At 43.0% G+C, this 18,939-nt stretch overlaps 2 protein-coding genes across 19 annotated transcripts in view; one reads left to right on the top strand and one right to left on the bottom strand.

Moving 5' to 3' along the window:
- Positions 1-18,939, bottom strand: part of LOC143033965 (uncharacterized) — a 253,952-nt gene that overhangs the window by 195,404 nt on the left and 39,609 nt on the right. For 5 of the 17 annotated variants that reach the window (XM_076199715.1, XM_076199707.1, XM_076199708.1 and 2 more), the window contains exons 1-5: positions 16,951-17,106; positions 15,073-15,286; positions 14,784-14,963; positions 14,168-14,660; positions 13,988-14,059 (exon numbers count right to left, since the gene is read on the bottom strand). In XM_076199715.1, the coding sequence (XP_076055830.1) occupies positions 13,988-14,059; positions 14,168-14,660; positions 14,784-14,963; positions 15,073-15,258 (931 nt within the window). In that variant the 5' untranslated portion in view covers positions 15,259-15,286; positions 16,951-17,106. The other 12 variants (XM_076199705.1, XM_076199704.1, XM_076199703.1 and 9 more) reach the window with 9 other exon arrangements.
- Positions 17,429-18,939, top strand: part of LOC143033964 (uncharacterized) — a 38,611-nt gene continuing 37,100 nt past the window's right edge. The window contains exon 1 of one of the 2 annotated variants that reach the window (XM_076199694.1): positions 17,429-17,813. The gene's annotated coding sequence lies outside the window, so the exon portion shown is untranslated. The remainder of the gene's footprint in view (positions 17,814-18,939) is intronic. The other variant, XM_076199696.1, reaches the window with a different exon arrangement.

Here is an 18,939-nt window from a genome sequence, read left to right as displayed (position 1 = left end):
ATGTTGTACAGCTTAACAATTCACTTTCCCACCCACCAGAATTTGCTACAATTTCATTTCTTTAAAGTTGCTACTTTGCTCCCTTTTAAATATACTAATACGCCTTGCGACACTGCCTCTGACCCCGGGTAGTGGACAAGGTGCAGGGATGACCCGTCATCCAGGAGGTGCTAAGATGGGAGGGAGGGTGGAGGGGAGTGGAGTGTATTTAGGGATGGAATGGGTGGGAATGATTTTATGCCTTTTTCTTTTTGGCTTCCTCCCTTGTAAGGGGGAAAAAGCCTTGGTATATGTATGTATGTACGTATTTTTTCTCTCACACCACACCTTGTAACACTACTTCCTTCCAATCAGTACAAATCATCTGTATCTTCATGGTTTTGAAGAAATTTACTTCAAGACTTCACACCATTCAAGTGTATCCACTCCCACTTAATCCACATATACTATCTTGAAACTAATGTTGTGTATGAACTCCCACTTAATCCACATATACTATCTTGAAACTTATATTTCAAATAGAAGAAAATAACATATGGTGACCAAATAGTATTCCTGGTTGCAAGAATTTTAATATTTTGAAGTTGCCATGCATACTTGTTTTGTCATTATGTTGCATCATTTGTAAAAAGATACAAACTTAATGCAGAACCTGAGATTGAACCTCACTCTGGGTGTCACTATTACTGCCTCTCTAGAGCAAGGGAAGGTGTGTAAGTATATATGGTCACAGCACTCCCCATAGATCAGGTATATTTATGAGCTCCATTATCCAAAAGGGTAAAGGTTGATCTTAAGAGATTGGGTGGACCAAGGACTGTTGCCACCATGACAAAATGTACTACATAACCATATTGAACCAAGTTCAAGGGTGCACCACAAGAGGCACATAGCATATAAGTAAAGAAGGAAGAATTTAAAACAACACAATGCAGTAAGAGAAAAAAAATGACAATGAAGGCTATGTACAGACATCAATGAGAAGGTGATTTAAATCTGTTAGAGGGGTAAAATATAGAGGGGGGAGGGAGAGTGGGGAGAAAGAGCAAGAAATGAGAGAGGAAGAAGCAAGAGAAAGAGTAGGCTGAGGGTAGAGGAGTGGAAGAGGGGCTGGGGTAGGTGTGTGGATGTGAGGGGGGGGAGGGGACTCAAAGATATCTCACCTAAAGCAAAAGGCCTCATTCATCACTATTTATAAAATCATACAAGATGGGGGGAAAAAATCAGAGGAAAATTAAACCGAATAACTGTTTGTATGTTCTTCCTTTGTAAACTAGAACCAAACAGAAATGGGATGACGATTCAATTGAAACTACCCATACTGCACTTGTACATTCACAACGCACTTATTGCTACATTCCTCCTTGGTTCTCCCGAGTTATGCAACCTAGTGCATCATAGAACTATTGTTAGAATTGATGACAACTGAATAACACCCCCAAGTCATCTAAAACCATGCCAAAGTCTTTTGGATACTGCTCATACATCATTACATCCATCCAAAGCTAAACCTGGGTTCCCAACACATGATATCTTCTGTATTCCATTTGGTCTCAGAATATACTCTAAAATTTAGGAAAATCATACTTCCATCAATGTTCTCACACAAAAACTGTGGTTCTATTTTCATACTATTACTACTACTATTTGTAGGTTAGCCAGGGATTACCCGATAGTGCTCATTAATGTTGTAGCAAAGTCCATAATTAACATTTTGAAGCTTCTATTATCTTCCTTCATACAGAAATTGTACTTTTTCATCTACAGAACTTCCTTAGATCTGCAGTTATGAAGAATGAAAGATATCCATTTAAACTTTAATTTATTTCTTACTCAAAATATACAGCCAATTACTAGGTGGGAAACTGATATATTCTTTCACAATGATAGGAAGAAATACGACAACTTTACTGTCTATTGTAAAGCTACCTTCTGCTGTTCTGGACACTTTCCAAAACCTTACTCTCTACAGGGAATGCTTATTGCTTGGCCCAGGTGCTTGCTAATTGGGCTTTAGATCTACCAATTGGGTACGAGTTATCAGGAGTTCTTCTCCATCCAGTGAGACTGATCTACTATCACATCCTGTAGCACTTGCTATGACTAAAGTTCAGTGGAGCCCCCTCATGGTTGAGTTCTTCCCTGACTTGTTGGTGTATGGCCTTCATTCATTGCCTGATAGTAGTAGGAGGTAGTGGGAGTTTCAGAACCTCCCTGCTGTTGTTGCTGTGGCTGTGCATGTTGTGTTTGAGTGGCCAGTACCTGATGCACATTAGGAAAGGCTGGACTTGTTCCCTGCCAACTGGTCAAACCTCGAGCTCCTGCCGAGAGACCAGACAATGGAGAGCTGAGGGGAGGAGGTACTCCACCAGCAACTGCGCTCTGGAGCTGACTGCTGTGTGGGAAGCTAGAGTCGCCCTTGGTTGCATGGTATGGCCTTGTTGGCACCAGATTTTCACCATGCGTTTGGATCATATGTCTTTTGGTCGAGTACTTGTTGAAGAAGACTCGTTTACAAATGGGGCATTCTGCAGGAGTGTACAATATGCTCGGTTTCCCTGCAACAGGAAAGGAAACCACTGTTATGACAATTCACTTGATGTTAAGTGAAAAATTCAAAGCCCTTCCAACTTTTAGAACATGCGATTCAGGCAACATGCGGGTTACTCCCCACTCTTGGAAACAGCAATAAGATCCGTGCTACTCGAGGAAAATGTCTGCAAAGGATGGGGCTCCTTCTGTTGTGTTGGGTGCACATAATGGTGTGCTACCGTTGATGGAAATGGGTGAAGCTGTTGTTGCGGAAGGTGACGCAACAGAGGCCATGGCAGACAACAGGGAAGGTAGCTGAGGCAGAACTGCATCCGAAGCACCACGAACTGAAGGAGCAAGATGGGAAACCATTCCCGACAGCTCGGTCATCCCTTCTGTTGACGAACGTTGTTTTCTATGGTATCTGCTAGAATGGTTCTGAAGACTGTTGGGTGTACGGTAATGCCTGTGGCAGATCTTGCACTCATAAGTGCTCATGTGCACTGTGTGCATGTCCTCAATGTGTTTACGGAGACTTGTGCCCTTCAACAATTTGTGGCAATGGGGACACTCTAACCGACCGTGGATCTCTGCAACAGAGAAGGGAAACCATCATGGGATGTCGGTAGAGAATGTAGGGCTTCTACTAGAAAGCATGCCATGTCTACTGCAATTCTACGCCAGTCAGGGGAAGGGTGAGCGAGGAAGGGGCATCTAGGTCCCAACATTCAGAAGAAGGACTCACCCTCAACTTGCTTTGTCTTCATTTGGGCCTTTCCTCTTGTGATATACATATATGTGGTTTTGAAGGCTATTGGGCGTTCGATATTGTTTGAGACAGACAGGACACTGGTAAGTTGTGAAGTGTACAGTGTGTCTGTCATCTATGTGCCTACGCAGGCCGTGGTTGCTGCTCAACACTTTGGCACAGTGCGGACACTCGTACCGCGCCCGCCCCACACTCGACCCCACCAGGCGGTACAGTTCTGCAACAAGTAACAAAACCCATCAGTCTGCCAGCTGCCCCTAGCTGCTCCACTACCTCTACCATCATTTCCTCATTAATCTTCCTTCTCATCTTCTCATCCCATTCTATTAAACTTGAAAACTGAATGACACTCTTGGTCTTGCTAGGCTTCTACAACATTAATTCCTGGTGGGTAGATTGGCATCACACGCCAAATCTGCTTGACATCTCTCAACAAAATAATGCAATGGAGTCTGGCAATGACAGTGGGGCACAACTAGGATCCACCAGTACATATGATCTGTACAAAACCATCCGTACAAATCAGTTCAAATTAGTTGGAGTATCAGGAAGGCGAGCACTACTAACACTATTGCCTTTGTGATAGAGACTCATGTGATTACTGAGCGAGTTTTGGTTCCTGTAATGTTTGTGGCAGATCTGACATGAGACTTGCGTGTTGGCAGTTTGATGCTGATCTCGAATGTGAGTCTTGAGCCCTGAGTGAGATCTAAGGAATTTGTGGCAATATGGACATGCCACAGTACTTTGAACAGACAAGCTACCAGGATGCTGCTGCTGCTGCTGATGGTGTTGCAGGGGTAAGTTGCACCCAGTACCACTACTGTTACCCCCAGACTGTGATGCCACTCTTAAAGACCCTTGAAAGTGTCCACTGGTAACTTGCATACCCGAGGAACAAGTCCCTGTACCTAAAAGGCCACTGCTACTAGTAGTTAGTGTTCCTGATTGTGTTCTCGTGGAGGACATGGGACTGGCTCTTGGCCCTGGGATCCCGGGCCGACCATCCCCAGGTACAGGACGAGCGAGTACGGGCGAGCCAACCCTCAGTGGAGGTTGAGTCGTTACCCTGACGGATGCCCCACCTGTAACACGAGACGCCTATGTTACCCTTAAGCTTCTTTTCGAAGTCAATCCTTTTATGTCACGTGCAAGGCCATCTCTACTTCTCATGCACCATCCATCCACTAGGCATTTATAAACACACAGGCAATTTTTATGTATGCTGAGGCATTTGGCACACAAGACAACACACCCAGTATAAGAATGTGTAACCTCCTTCCAGTCCATGAGGATCCTAAACTTTCGTTACTCTTTCCATTGCTATTCTTCGCAACCCGTGGCACAACATTCCACTTCATGTTCAACATCCAAGGATCAGCTATTCCTTGGAAACGTTTGCCCACTGCCCCTGAGATGCAACACTGTCCTTTTCTTTGGCTTGTCCTCTGTGGTAAACACTGCGATGATTTCTCAGGCTGTTGTTGGAGCGGTAGTATCTATGGCAAAACTCGCACTGCCATGGAGTCACACTCTCCTGGCTGCACTGGAACCAAGGCAGCACATCACCTGAGCTGTTGCCATTGCCCGACACAGCCCCACCCGATACTTTGACGGGCAATGTCAGATCCACACAAGCCCCATATTGGCCTGCCGAGTAACGCGCCGAGTACCGCGCCACGCCATAGCCTGCAATTGACCAGACAACGCATCATCACCGCTCTCAGACACACTTTGAGCTGGTTCCAACACCAGGCCTTCAGTATCTAATGCCTACTACAGCTACAATCTTACACCATAACGGACCTTCAGGACGATGTGTTAAGAGTCAAATTCCTTACAATTAATAGTAATGGCGACGAATTGCATTATAATTAAAAGCATCTGCACAAACTACAACCCTCCCCCTCCCAATGACCGCTAGGGAATGCTCTTAAACCTTGTAAAACCTGCTTCCTTTTTCTGTTTACATCATGAAGTTTTACATGGCTATGGGGACGGGAAAAATAAATAACCTACACTTGCTTTCATCATGTGCATGCCAATCACTCACCAACACTGCATCTTCCTGGCTTTACTTGCATTCAACACTAAAGAAAATGACGACAACCACATATGGACTTGGTTAACCTTTATTTGGAGGTAGACTAGATCTAAGCAATATCACAAAAGCAACTTACATAACTTGGCAACCAACTTCACAAATAAGCATTACCAAGGCTACCTGCAGAACAGTTTAGGACTAAATCAATTGCATTAATGGAATCTTATATAGCTGACAAAAAATAAAGCTTTCTACAAAAAAAGAAAATATCTCAAGCTTGATTTTTTTTTCACCGGGTACATTATGGCTGACTAAGGTACACTAGGACGTACTTAGAAAATGCATAGGCATTGCATTTGATGCATGTGCAACTAGAGCATATGGCACTTGGAAATATGTACAACATAGGAGGAAACTTATCCTCTCACATCTTTGGAGACGTACTAAACCCTGCACTGTTGTGAATGCACTGTGATTCCCCCTTAGGCTCAAGCATACTGGGTCTTAGTATCTACAATGGAGATCGCCCTGGGTGCTATGGTGGAAGCACAAGAAATCAAGTATTATTTTCTTTCTCGAGTTCCATTGCGCGTTGAAAGTTTCGTGCATTCCACGAAAGCTCTCGGTGGTAAACGCTCTTATGTTTTTTTAGCGAATTCCAGGTGGAGTACTTCTTAAAGCAGAAGGGACACTGAAGGTTCTGAGAGTGGGCGCGAGGTCGGGTGTGAACACGGAGGTGAGCTGCCAGTTCAGCCCGAGACAAAACCACCCGACACAGCGGACAAGCCATTGCGGGCGACGAGGCAGCTTCTCCTGGAAAGAGAAAACAGCCTCGTCAGCCCTGTGCCAGGTTGTGCAAAGGGCAAGGACCCGGAATGCCTTATGCGTTGCAACCCAAAGATCTGGGATGCCCTGCAATTTCAACCCCAAAGACTTAAAACAAACCACATGGGTGAATGGCATGAAAAGAAGCATCCAATCTTTCAAGAAATTTTATTGCAGAATATTAGATAGACATTGAAAGATCTATGTTCTTGCATTTACTAGGAATCCACAAAAGCTTGGGAGCAATGGCATGCGGCAATCCCTGACTGTGGAGGGTCAAACCAACTCGCGGTGGCTTTTCCTGATCATCTTACCTAAGTAGGACTAATTTGATAATACCCGAAATATATCCGCAACAACCTCATGACATTCGTAGACTAAATTCATTACCTAATTCTACTGAACCTTATTTATGAGCCAGTAAATACTCGTTTTGAAACTTAATTTTACACTTGTTTAACTTATATTTGAACTATATCAAAAAAAATTTATTTGGTTTTAGTAAATATATAAATATGAATCATTCCTCGCAATCTCCTAGCATACATATAAAATGTGATATGCGGGCAGTTCGGACCCTCCCGCTCACTGTTCCACTCGAAAAACAAACGTCGACACCAGCGAGAGCCATCCTAGCAAACTGCACGCACAACAAGGACTACATTGGGCCCTGGAAAGAGTTAAAGCTGTGCATGTCGCCCGTGGTCAGAGGTACAGCCTGGTCGTTTGTCTTGCGATGCTTGAGGCTTATGTGGACCCGCAAGGAATTTTGCGAGGCGTAAACCTTGTTGCACAGCTGGCACGTGTGTGTCTGACGCGAATCCGTGTGCACGTCTCGGGTATGGACCTGAAGAGCGTATTTGGACGACAATATTTTGCCGCAAAGTCTGCACTGGCGCCGCCCATAGGACCCACCTGAAACAGCCGAGACATGGCGGTCAGCCCCCTTTGAGCATCCGAAACTTGTCAAATGATGCAAACAAGACACCGACGTGCATTGACCAGAACATAGCCAGGGCCCATGTAGTCAAAAGAAGTCCGTGATATGAGAGGAAGAGTAGCATGCATGGGCTCCAGGAATAGTATGCAATATGGAAGTTTATAATTCATAACACAGCCTACAAGGCAGGAGGTCCACTATGATGCTCACAAAACCAATGTTACACAAAGCGATGATGGCTGTAATGCCAAATGCTGGGTTTACTACCATGTGCTGAGGACAATGTACACAACGCACGCGCATATATTCCTGATTACAGGTCGAACGGCACTTTATTGCAACACCGGGATACATGACTAGATCTAGCACAGTATCACTAGGGAAGCACTAGGACAATGCATAATTTGGTTAATACATCAATATATTGCCTATTCTGTACAATCTGCTACGGTACAATCTTTAAACCAGAAATAAAAAACGATTTTACGCATCCTTGCTAGTATTTAGAAATTACATTCTATGAGAAATTACACGTATATACATGTATATCTGGATCATTCTCTCCCCATGGCATTCATACTAAACTTAACTAGGCACGGATACTATCACATTCTTTTTCCTGTCAGTAAGCACTTCAGTCAACAGAGCCAGGGCTCTGCTGGGCATCATAAGTTTAAATCTGACGAGCACAGCCTGTCTTATTTCGTAAACGTCTCCATTCCATCTATCAATACCACAACCCCCCCAAATAAACCTCGTGTGCGTGTATCCAGTTTTGTTTTTGTTTTTTTTTCCTTTACGATTTGAGTACTCAGCACTGCAACGAAGGTAATCTAAACTAAGTCATCACATATCATAGTGAACATGAACTTGACCAATTCCCAAAATACAACAGACGGGAATCTATAGATTCACTCGAACAAGAAGATTAATTGAGAGCTATTGCTTGGTCAAGACAGATAGCAACAAAGGGATGCAACAGTTCGACATTCTTTAAAGCGAATATTCAGCCTTAGCATTCAGATTAAGCTTTACATAATTTTTAGTGGCAGTCCCCTATGGTAAGTATAGTGGTGTTTTTGCAAGGCGTTCTTTGTTTTACAGATATTCCCACAGATGGCGCATCGGTAGGGCTGCGTTATAATATGTCTGTCCTCAATGTGCCTGAGCAGACTCTGACGAGAGGACAAGTATTTCAAGCAATGCGGGCACTGATGTTGACTATGGAACAGTGTGCTTGTTGGTGACCGGCCTGAAAAACAGAGAAAGGCCTGCATCAGAGTCGGACAACCTCATGGCTCATCAAAACAACATGGCACACAATGTGGATTTTGACGTGTGTGCATGTGGGGTGGATAAGAGATCACCCCCCCCCAGCCAGCATCAAAATGCTCTCATTTGCCTGTAACTGTACAAGAAAAAGGTAGTAAGCAAAGCCACTGGGGGTTTCCTCTACTGCAGTCCCATCTCTGATAGGTCTTTCTATATTCAATTTTGCCTTTTGTGGTTATATGTACTCTATTCACGTGTGCAAGGGATTGGAAAAACAATGGTTACCATTAAAACTACATCTTCTTTCACTATGCAGTATTTATTTATATCTTCTTCCTGCTAGTGTACAAATACCCTGTACAGGGGATTGGTATATAAGTATGCCTATTCTTCACTTTAAAATACATACACTATTTTCTAAACATACATATGTTAGGAGGTATGTGACATGAGGTTTGCGTTTCCTGGATATCTTTGGCACCTAGGCACTAATAGCAGACTAATGTAGCTGAATAATGTACTGTTTGATCCCTCAATCTTGTACGGCAGTGGCTAGTTCTTTGAAACCAAGGACTCTGGGCAGGAGACTGGTGCTTGTGGTTATCACACGGCAAAAGCGTGCCGTCAGTGATGCTTGGGGTGGTATTTTAAACGGTGTTGTCTTAGACCATTTCTACTTGCTGCCTGTTTTCCACAAAGGCTACAGTTGTATGCCATTTCAACAGTATTGAAGTGGACGTCCTGTTGATGAACTTTAACGCTGTATCTACGTGTGAAGCCTTTACCACAAATGTCACATGGGTACTTGGTGCGGCACTCTCCAATTACCCCACTCAGCCACTCGTAGCCTGGAAAATGATATTGGTGAATGTTACTCCCACGCTCTCACCATTTGGCAACCACACTACATGTCTAGCAGCAGCCAATTTTTGTGTGGTTAGGCTGTTACCTCAGCTTGTGAGTTAAGAGTAGCATATCTTGAGGAGGTGTTAGTCGTCAGCTAACTGTATGCTACGGTGGTAACGGTGTACATGCATTTTTAAGGCTTTCTGCGTGGCAGCAGTCCGGCCACACTGGTGGCACTCAAATACTGTATCCGGTGTGGTGAAGTGCGAGTCCCTCTGGTGAACTTTGACTGAGTATCTACGAGTGAACTCCTTGCCACACAATTCACAGGGAAATCTTGAAGCAGGTGGTTTAGGCCAATAGACCCCTTCAGGTGGCCAATGTCCGGAACCACTAACCCCTACAAGGCTTGAACAAGAGGGCTGAGTTGGGGCCACTGCGCCTGGAAGGAGAAACCACCTTGGTTACTCTGGCACAGTCAGGCCTGGAGGCGCGGTTCGTCCCGAGGTTTGTTGCCTGTCTTGTTGCCGCCCTGAGTCCCTCTGCGATGGTAATTACTCTTATGCACCCGCAAGGTGCTTAGATTTTTGAAAGTCAGACCACAAATTTCACACTTTGCACTGCCAAGCCCTGAGTGTTGGTCACGCATGTGGACTTTTAAGTTATAAACGTTACTGAATGTCCGACAGCATACTGAACATTCATAACGCACCTGTCTGCGCTCACGAACCAGGGGGAAAAAGGCCAAACCTGCAATGATAAAATGGCACCCTTTACTATCTACATTCTGGTTAATGCTATGATGGCTCTAAGAAGCTACCTAGGGGCGGCAAGCAACATTCATTCTACAAATGAGGGCCTTTGCAACTAGACGAGCCAAATATCCCTAGGGAGGGAACGAGCACTGCCTGTTTTTTGTAGTGTATAGGAGCTAGTGGCTCTAGTTTCTGCTTGTCATTAATTCGACATTACACGCAATACCAGCCACCTAAATTGTGATTCTACACACAGCAATGAGGTAAGGCATTTGAAGACTAATGTGCCAGTTACACTGCCTGCAAGAGAGAGGGAGTAGCTAGAACACAAAGCATTTCTGATAAGCATTCAGCAGGTTTCTTGTGTTATGTTTCCACCACCATTTGTTTAACTAGCGAAACTAAAGCCTGCCTAACGGACATGTACTCCCCTTGACATCACATCCAGACACTGGTATCCACTGCCAGCACCAATACATCATTAAACTCCTACCGACCTGAGTCTCGCCAGGGTTTAAGCTGCAGATATTCATTTAACCTGAGTTAAGAGGTACTTCTTGTTTAATGCTCTCAAAGGCCAACTTCATTGTCCTTTGTTTTCCATTCTGAGTAGATTACAGGACTGGGGCACATTGAAAGTAGATACATCCTCCGCATTATGCATATCTTTCCTACGGTGATGTCTGTGCATGTGCATCCTTAAGCCAGACTGAGTCCTTGAAACTTTCTCACATAAGGAACACGGGAAAGGCCCATAGTTCATATGTGCATCTTTGATGTGCACACGAAGATTACCAATGGAGGTGTATGTTTTACCACAATGAGGACAGTGTAGTAATCCCATTAGGATGCTGGTTCTGCCTGCAAAGAGACGAGAGCCTTAATGTAACGGATGAAGGTACGGTGGGGTTACGAGGGTTTTATGGTTGCGATGCATATGGACTCTCAAGCCATTTAGACTTTTTGACAATTTGTTGCACAAATGGCAACTAAAAGGCCCACTGGTGCCATGCACATCCCGTATGTGAATTCTGACGTTGGATACACATGAGAACACTTTGCCACAGTGTGGGCAGTGAGGACTCACTGACTGCTGCTCACTACCAATTGTTGGCGGCAGCCGGCCTGTAAAACGAGAAGACACCTCTTTGAGTCTGTGTTTCATGCACATCACTGATCAGTCTAATGCTTCTCATCCCTCTGTCCCTCACTATTAGTACATCAATTCACGACTAGAAAAGCGTATATACTCATATATAATGTGCTGCTACAGTTGCTATCACAAAAGCTATCACTACAGTTCCACCCACGACCAATGACTATAGCACTTGTCACTTTAGTGCCTGTGATTCCTGTGAATGTGCACCCGCAAAGCATTCTTATTTTTTGCCGGCTTGTTGCATATGGGGCACCAGACAGGGCCACTTGCAGTATGTATGTCCCTGATGTGGATGCGCAGACTCCCTGCACACGAGAAAAGTTTCCGACAGTGGGGACAAGGCAGGCCCGTAGGAATGAGACGGCCTGGAAAGAGACCAAAGGCCCTCTTAGTCTTGAAGGAGATTAAGATCGATGGTGTCTCTGGATGTGCATTCTAAGCCCCGACTGGCTCTTTGAGGGTTTGTTGCAGTGCGGGCACCAATATGGGCCAGAATTGTCATGGATGTCTCGGATGTGGGTGCGGAGGCTGCTAATGCACGAGAAGGTTTTCTTACAGAAGCTACACACAACGAACCCAATGTTTAGCCTGCCTGTAACAAAGAAGACAAGGGGGCTCTTAATGACTTGTACTAGTGTGGTGATGGTGGTGGTAGTGGTCAGTAGTTGTAGTAATTGTAGTACTAGTGGCTGTTGGATTGGTGCATGTGTTACCCTTCACCTTATAGCCTGGGTGTTGCCTGTACGTATGCGTCAGCATCGAGTTCTTGGTACGGAATACCTTGGCACATAAAACGCACTTAAACTGGTAGTACACACCAGAGTGCATATCAGCTATGTGTTTTCGGAGGTTACTGCGGTGTCTGATTACTTTACCACAATATGGGCAATATTGGCTTGTATCGTCTGTGGCCAGGGTGAGCCCTGTAAGAGTGAAAATATCCCACTTAGCAACATTTACAATGACTGCCATATGCTGGCAAGACGATAGGACACCAAAGTTTGAACATCACACAAATAAGAGGAATGAAACACGAAATGGTTTCACCCATTTAATTAACAGATTTACACAATTATACATACACTGAATAGGTACAAATGTTATAGATGAACTTTTTTTTTCACTTCTGAATAAATAGACCTGTATCAACTGGGACTAGCAGCAGAGATTGAAAACTTGCAATATAAAGCACCACATGAAAGCATGGCAAAGTGAGAGCATTGAGATTGTACGTTTTGAGTGAGTGGATACTGAGAGCTACCTTCATCTCATACTGTCCATCTTTTATTAGCAGTTTGAACACCACTTTTATTTTGTTCTGTTAATATTTGTGACCTAAGTGTCCGATTCATAACTATCACCACTATAACTTCTTTTTCTTGATCATGTCACAGACTTTGATGGCCGGGTGAGACTCAAAGAGGTGTTTGGAGAAAGTACGCCGACAAAACGTGCTAAAGTCACACACTGTACAAGTGTAAGGCCGATTGAAGCGCACTTTGATCCCTCCTGAAACGGTAGGAAAAACCGGCAATCAGAGTCTGACCTCCATCGGGTTTACGTGTCACTAAAGATTAAATCCCCACACCAAGTCCTACTCCAAGTTAGCAGTGCTGCCCATGTATTCGCATTATATATCTATTGGCTCTGTTGCACGACAAGCTTTTCAGGAGACTCATGAGCTATGCATTCTTTCAGTAGAATAGTCACACGAAGCCCTCAAAGAGATATGTGATACTGTTTGCACCGAGGTTGTTACTTTTTTTTTTGTGTCAGGGTATTTTGCTTTCCTTTGAATCTTTCCAAATAAGTGTTAAAGTGTCACAGTTCACTCTACAGATTGCAACTACCACTTACCTACCTTAGATTAAAACAGCAAGGGCTTGGTAACTGAAGAATAGCATCTCAACAGATTTACTTATCTAGCAACAGTGCACCTCACTGTTTTAAGGCAGTTGCACATAGGAACAGGATTCAGAACTCGTCTAGAATACTCTTCCCTCATCTTATTTCCAAATGTGTTAAAAAGAAAGGTACATTCTACATTCAAATACCATAAGCTTTGATAAATTCCTTCAGAAAACATCAAAGCTTGGCAATGGTATTTGAAAATGGCCCAACCATTATTTACATGTACTGCTAGTTTATGGCACCTCACCCAAATAGTTCTACTGAGTAACAAAGGCCTGCACTACAGGTACAAAAGTGAGAGAGTCTACTTCTATCTATCTTCAGGACCATGGCAGACATTTGAGGAACACTATCACCATACCAGGCATGATGGGTTGGGCCATTGTTAACATCTACTAATTGTTTGAAGAGTCAGACTCCTAAAGATTAGGAGGGTTTTCCTGAGAGCATAGGTTGAGCTAATCTTGCAAAAATGTGGTAATAGAAGACAACAATTTGGCAAGCAATAGGACTCCAACTTTAGGCAAGTAAAAGCTTCAATTACCACTTCACACATACATACTACAGTACACAGGAACAGCTGGAGACCATGCAGAAAACCAGTGAATTGGGAAAAATTACTTCTAAGCAAACCCTTTAAAGTATGCAGTTAAAAAAAGGAGATATATATAAAAAATAAAAAATAAATAAAAAATAAATAAATAACAAAATAAATAACTTGTGTGGTCTCGAACTATTCATCTGGACACATCACATTGGTGACATTATATATCCTATTTACAGTTCCTTTTATCCAATTGAGAAGTTTAGGTCAAAAAATACACATGTGCAATACACACAAGCAGTGAAACTTGATCACAAGACAAATTCCAATACTCGTGTTGGGTGTGTGATGTGTCCTCGTAATGAACAAGAAATCGAATACAGTACATACCTTGGCTGGCATCTTGACTAGCACCTTGTGACATGGAGGGTCCCGGCAGTGCTGAGATGCCGGGTGGGAGGCCTAGTACAAATGAACAGATACTAGGGTAAGGAAATGTGCAGTGCTAACACCAAATTCGCCATTTATTACAGAACAAAACCCCCATAGTCAATTAGGGATTTGTCTTACCTTGAACTCCCTCTAGAGGAAAAGGAGGTGGTCTTGGCATATCGCTAGCACCATGTGGAAGGAAGCCTGGACTTTGACCCATCCCAGGTAGGAATGAACCAAAGGATTCTTGTAACTGTTGCATAGCTGCCTGACTTCGACTGATTGTTACGGATTCCGAAGGACCAAAGCTGCTGCTTCTATCATCACCATCTTCTGTTGCATCAGCTTTTATATCTGGTTCAACACTGTGACCTAACATATCTTCCTCCTCAGTATAGTCCTGAGGCTCATTCTTTACACTGTCTCTAGCTTCACTTAGCACCGTTTCATTTGTGTCCTCGGCAGAGTGCACAGAGGTACCCGAGCGACGACGTTGTCGCTTAGCAGGGGGGGAAGAGTCACTAAGGTGGGTATCTGTTGGGCCTCCACTTTCTTCAGGCCGTGGCGACCCTGGGTCTGGAGGGTCTCTCGGTGGTGGAGGTGAACTTGATTCATTATAACCTTCCGCTTCCTGTAAGCACAACAAACACCCAAGTTACTAACCATACAAGACCTCCTAAACCAAGCGCTACTACACTGCCAAGTATTTTTCTCGTCAATTTCCACGAAGCGACATGATCCACAAGGCCCTTACCTTCTTTTTCTCATCTTCCGCTAGCCCTCTAACTTTGAGAGCTTCTGCAGTTTTAAGGAAGGTTGCCAATTCATTATGTGATACATTAACTTCTCCATGGTACATGAAGTCTAGGATGGATGAAAGATTAGCAAACGTGACATCTTTCAGGAACACAATTGGATGTTGACATGGATTACCCTATAGAGGAGAGTTACAATGTATTAGTCACTGGCACGCCTTCACTCTACAAAATAAAATAAGCAACATGTATCCAGGACCCATTTAGTCATCTGTCAACAAAACCTACCTTTAATAAACTTCTGAAATACGGACTGCAGGCACTGAGAACCATTTTGTGTGCTTTAATCTGCCTGCCCTCACAGGCCAATGTGATGTCCACAAAGTCTTCATCATCTCTCAATGATTCGAAAGCTGATGTTATGTTGGTATGGAAGTTGTTCCATCGGAGGCAAAATTGTTGGTCAGCCCCCATCCTCTCCCCCCACCACCTTGTATACTAGCTGCAGGAAGAACAAAGGGCACACAATTACTGTCTTGTTCTAACTACTACATTAAAATAAATTACTCGAAAATATGTCACTCCTACAATATCAACTAGAAACTTAAGGTACCCCAACTGCCCCAAACAAAATACGTTTCCCTTCTCACGGCAGTACATAGCACCTATTCGATTTTTCAGTTTTGGGCATGGGCACAATGCCTTTAGCTGCCTATCCACTCCAACTTCAACAATCCCCAAGCTATGTCACGACAAAATCAAATGTGTTCAGTGCTAATACTTCTATCACCAGCACAATTTCATTTCGCACTTAATACAAGTCATTAACCGTACCCCCTTACTCAAGTACAAAATTCTCTACATACTACATTGTCAAAAATGAAAGCACCAAAATCAATGTTAAACCTACACCATTACTCTAGCATTTGTAACAAGAGATCACACCCCTGCCACCACATTCCTATAATAAATTCCTAAGGGGGGGACTTGTTTAACTTGGGCACAAAACCTAACCAAGCCAAAGCTTGATATTCCAAGTGGGTTCACCCCTGGGTATTACAACTTAATAATGCCTCACACCCTCAAAAAGGCAGAACCAACAATAATAAAAAATTATCTTTAGTTCAGTTCCAAGTTGGGTGTAGCTTTGCACTATCAATGTCCATCACTTCCCAAAAACGTCACTAATGATTACAAGTCACCACACATCTTTCTCGCACACTTCCAGATTCACGTTCGGAGTTGGAAGAATGAAGAAGAACGCAATGGCAGAGCTCGTTGCAATAATAATTTGCGTTATGTTGATCACTCACGTATTCTTTATCAAAGCCACTATCTCACTTCCAAGTTCAAAACGACACTATCATCATTCATGGGATCCGTTGTCACCACAATGTGCAATTTCAAGTTTCACGACACCAAGCACATCCCGCCTAAGATGAAAATCGGCCACTATCTAATATAAGAGCGATTAAGAAAACCACAGTTGAAATCACTGAACACAGCAACGCCACTAAACTGTTCAGCACAGTATTCCACCAACCTCTGCACCAACGTCACTGCAACACAACCACCACAGAACATGACTAGAGGTGCAGCATGGTGGGCCAACATAGCCAGGCAAACTGAGGTGGCAAGACAAAAAGCGAGGGGACGCTGTCCCACTTCCCCAGGGAGCGTTGTACCGCGTCCAGCAGCCCTCAGCAGTTTCTTTGTCCCGAGGGCCGACGCGGGGACGCCCCAAGCTTTGTTCCCAGACTCCCTAAATCTAAGGCCAAGCCAAGAGGCCCACCATGTAAACACTCGTCTCTCTCCACCAACTTACACCAAACACAACTTGCCCACGAGAGGACAAGCAAAGTGTAGCGTTGTAGGAGTGTGCGAGTAATGTGATATTCATGAGTTTTCGTAATGCGTTGTTCCCGGTACGCGGCAACCCCCGCCGCGTCCGTCCGTCCCTCCCTCCCGGCGACCCACGCCACCCAAATCCCGCTACACCCAAAGTCCACTTGTATTTTTTCACCTTTTTCACGCCTATTGCACTATTTTCAACACTAAATTTATATTAAACTTAATCACAACACTTAGTGGCATAGTTTGGTACTACACTTGCACTCTTCCACCGAGTTTGGCACGAGTAACGGTTGTCAAATAAATCATACTCACATATCACAGCCAGACAGGAACGTACGAGACGCTTGCAAATGGCGGGTGGCGCTTGGGCGGAGGAGTGACGCGCTCATGACGTCATCAATCAATACCCTCCAGGGACAACAATGCATCTTTCATATATGTATGATCATTAAAATCTAGCATTGTAAACTGCACCTAAGGCAAGAGAGTATCAATAAATTGGAGAAAATATTACGAATAGATACTACTACAATAAAATGGAGCACAAAATCGCTCATGAATTAATAGGCTAATGTAAACATGAAACTCAACATCACAGAAAAAATAACATTAGACTTAATTGTTTCTACTATATCTATGTCATATTAATAAGAAAACATAAAATTTATCATTTCAACACACAAAACAATAGTCATAACATCATAGTATGTTTTTTTAGTATTCAAAATTAAAAGCTTGAACTTCAATTTCAAGTCGTTGCAAAACCAATGAAATGCAATACCCTCGTTTTTTCTATCAACAATAACATTAAGTAAACCAAAGTTCAATCAAAAATGTTAAATTTTATCGAAATTATAGTAAGCTTCACGGATGTAAACAAATCGTTGACAACAACACGATGAGTAGTGCTATGTTCGGGAAAAGGGTTAAGAAGTAAATCCATTAGAACAACAAAAAATAACAGATTTTCTGTACGTACAAGCCACTGTTATATTCAACGAATGTCATGATCCACAGTTAGACTGAAATGCATTAACAAGGATTGTAATTATACTTATTTTAAGCGACTGGGTAACTAAAACACTTTTCAGAACATTGTTAATCATGGCTACATTCCTTCGCGTTCCTAAAAGAATGTAACTAAGTGTGGTGTAAGACCAAACAGCATTCCAAAGGTAGATGACACATGTTTTCTTAGGCACTGCAGAAATGTTAGTACTTGCCAAAATATTCGTGCGTTCTTTGAAAACGTGTAAAATAACCGCACACGGGATTGTGGTCGACACGTTTTCCGTCTTGGCTGTGGCATTTTTATGCCAAAGCATTGGGGATAGAACGATGTAATAATGGTAAAGTAAATTCCTGTGTCTTGGGCTTAGTTGTTATTCATCATCAAAATATCATAACATCCTTCTCTCATGGACCATAGGAGGCAGAGTAGTGCAACAATAGTCAAGCACTCACAAATCTTGATTCATGGGTCTATTTTTTGCATGTTTCTCAAACCAATGTTTTCCCTCCTTTTAAATTGTTCTTTTTCTTGGGTGCCCACCAAATAAACTAGAAGAATGTTTTATTTTCTTGAGGCACAAATCTGAACTATATTTTCTCCTGTTGCAATTTCCTTCCATCTAACATCAAAGCATCCTTCCCTTGTGGGCTTGTCACTTATTTCTAAATCTTCACATCATATACAATTATATGCATTATACATAATTCAAAACCCTTATGGTGTGTTAACTGGATATTTAAGCAATAGATACATTATAGCCTAAAGTGACACCTATACAGAGCAGTAACATACTATTCTTTAATGATTACACTACTCTTCATTCAAAAAAGAATATTAATAATTTCTTAACTTCTACTTTACCTCCTTAAATATTTGCCTTATCACCTCATTCCATCCCTGGCAAAAAATTATCTCCGAGATAAAAGCAGATGTTGATTACTGATGATTAAAGACAAATATGCTTATAAACTCAATGTGAGAGAACTGACCTTTCATCCTTGAGGTGCTGATGACAGTTGGCTGTATGAGTTTTATTTGTTTATGATGCGAGTGTTTATTTTGATTTAGCCAACCTCCTTAAAAGGAAGAAAAAGGAACCCATGATGAGTACTTGCTGCCCATCTTCAAAACTTATCAACACCTTCATATGCTAGATCAGAGGTGAAGAGATATGATAACACAGTAGGGATAAACCAGCTCTGGCTTACTAGCCTTGTTGTGGAAAAGCTGTGCTTTGCTGGTTTACCTCTGGTCTAAACAGTATGATGGTGGACAGGGCAACCCTTCAT

This window comes from Oratosquilla oratoria, chromosome 16 (genome assembly GCF_046742065.1).
Source record: "Oratosquilla oratoria isolate Oo_2021 chromosome 16, ASM4674206v1, whole genome shotgun sequence".
Lineage (NCBI taxonomy): Eukaryota > Metazoa > Arthropoda > Malacostraca > Stomatopoda > Squillidae > Oratosquilla > Oratosquilla oratoria.
Note: the sequence above shows the minus strand (reverse complement) of the source record. Positions and strands in the feature narration are given on the sequence as shown.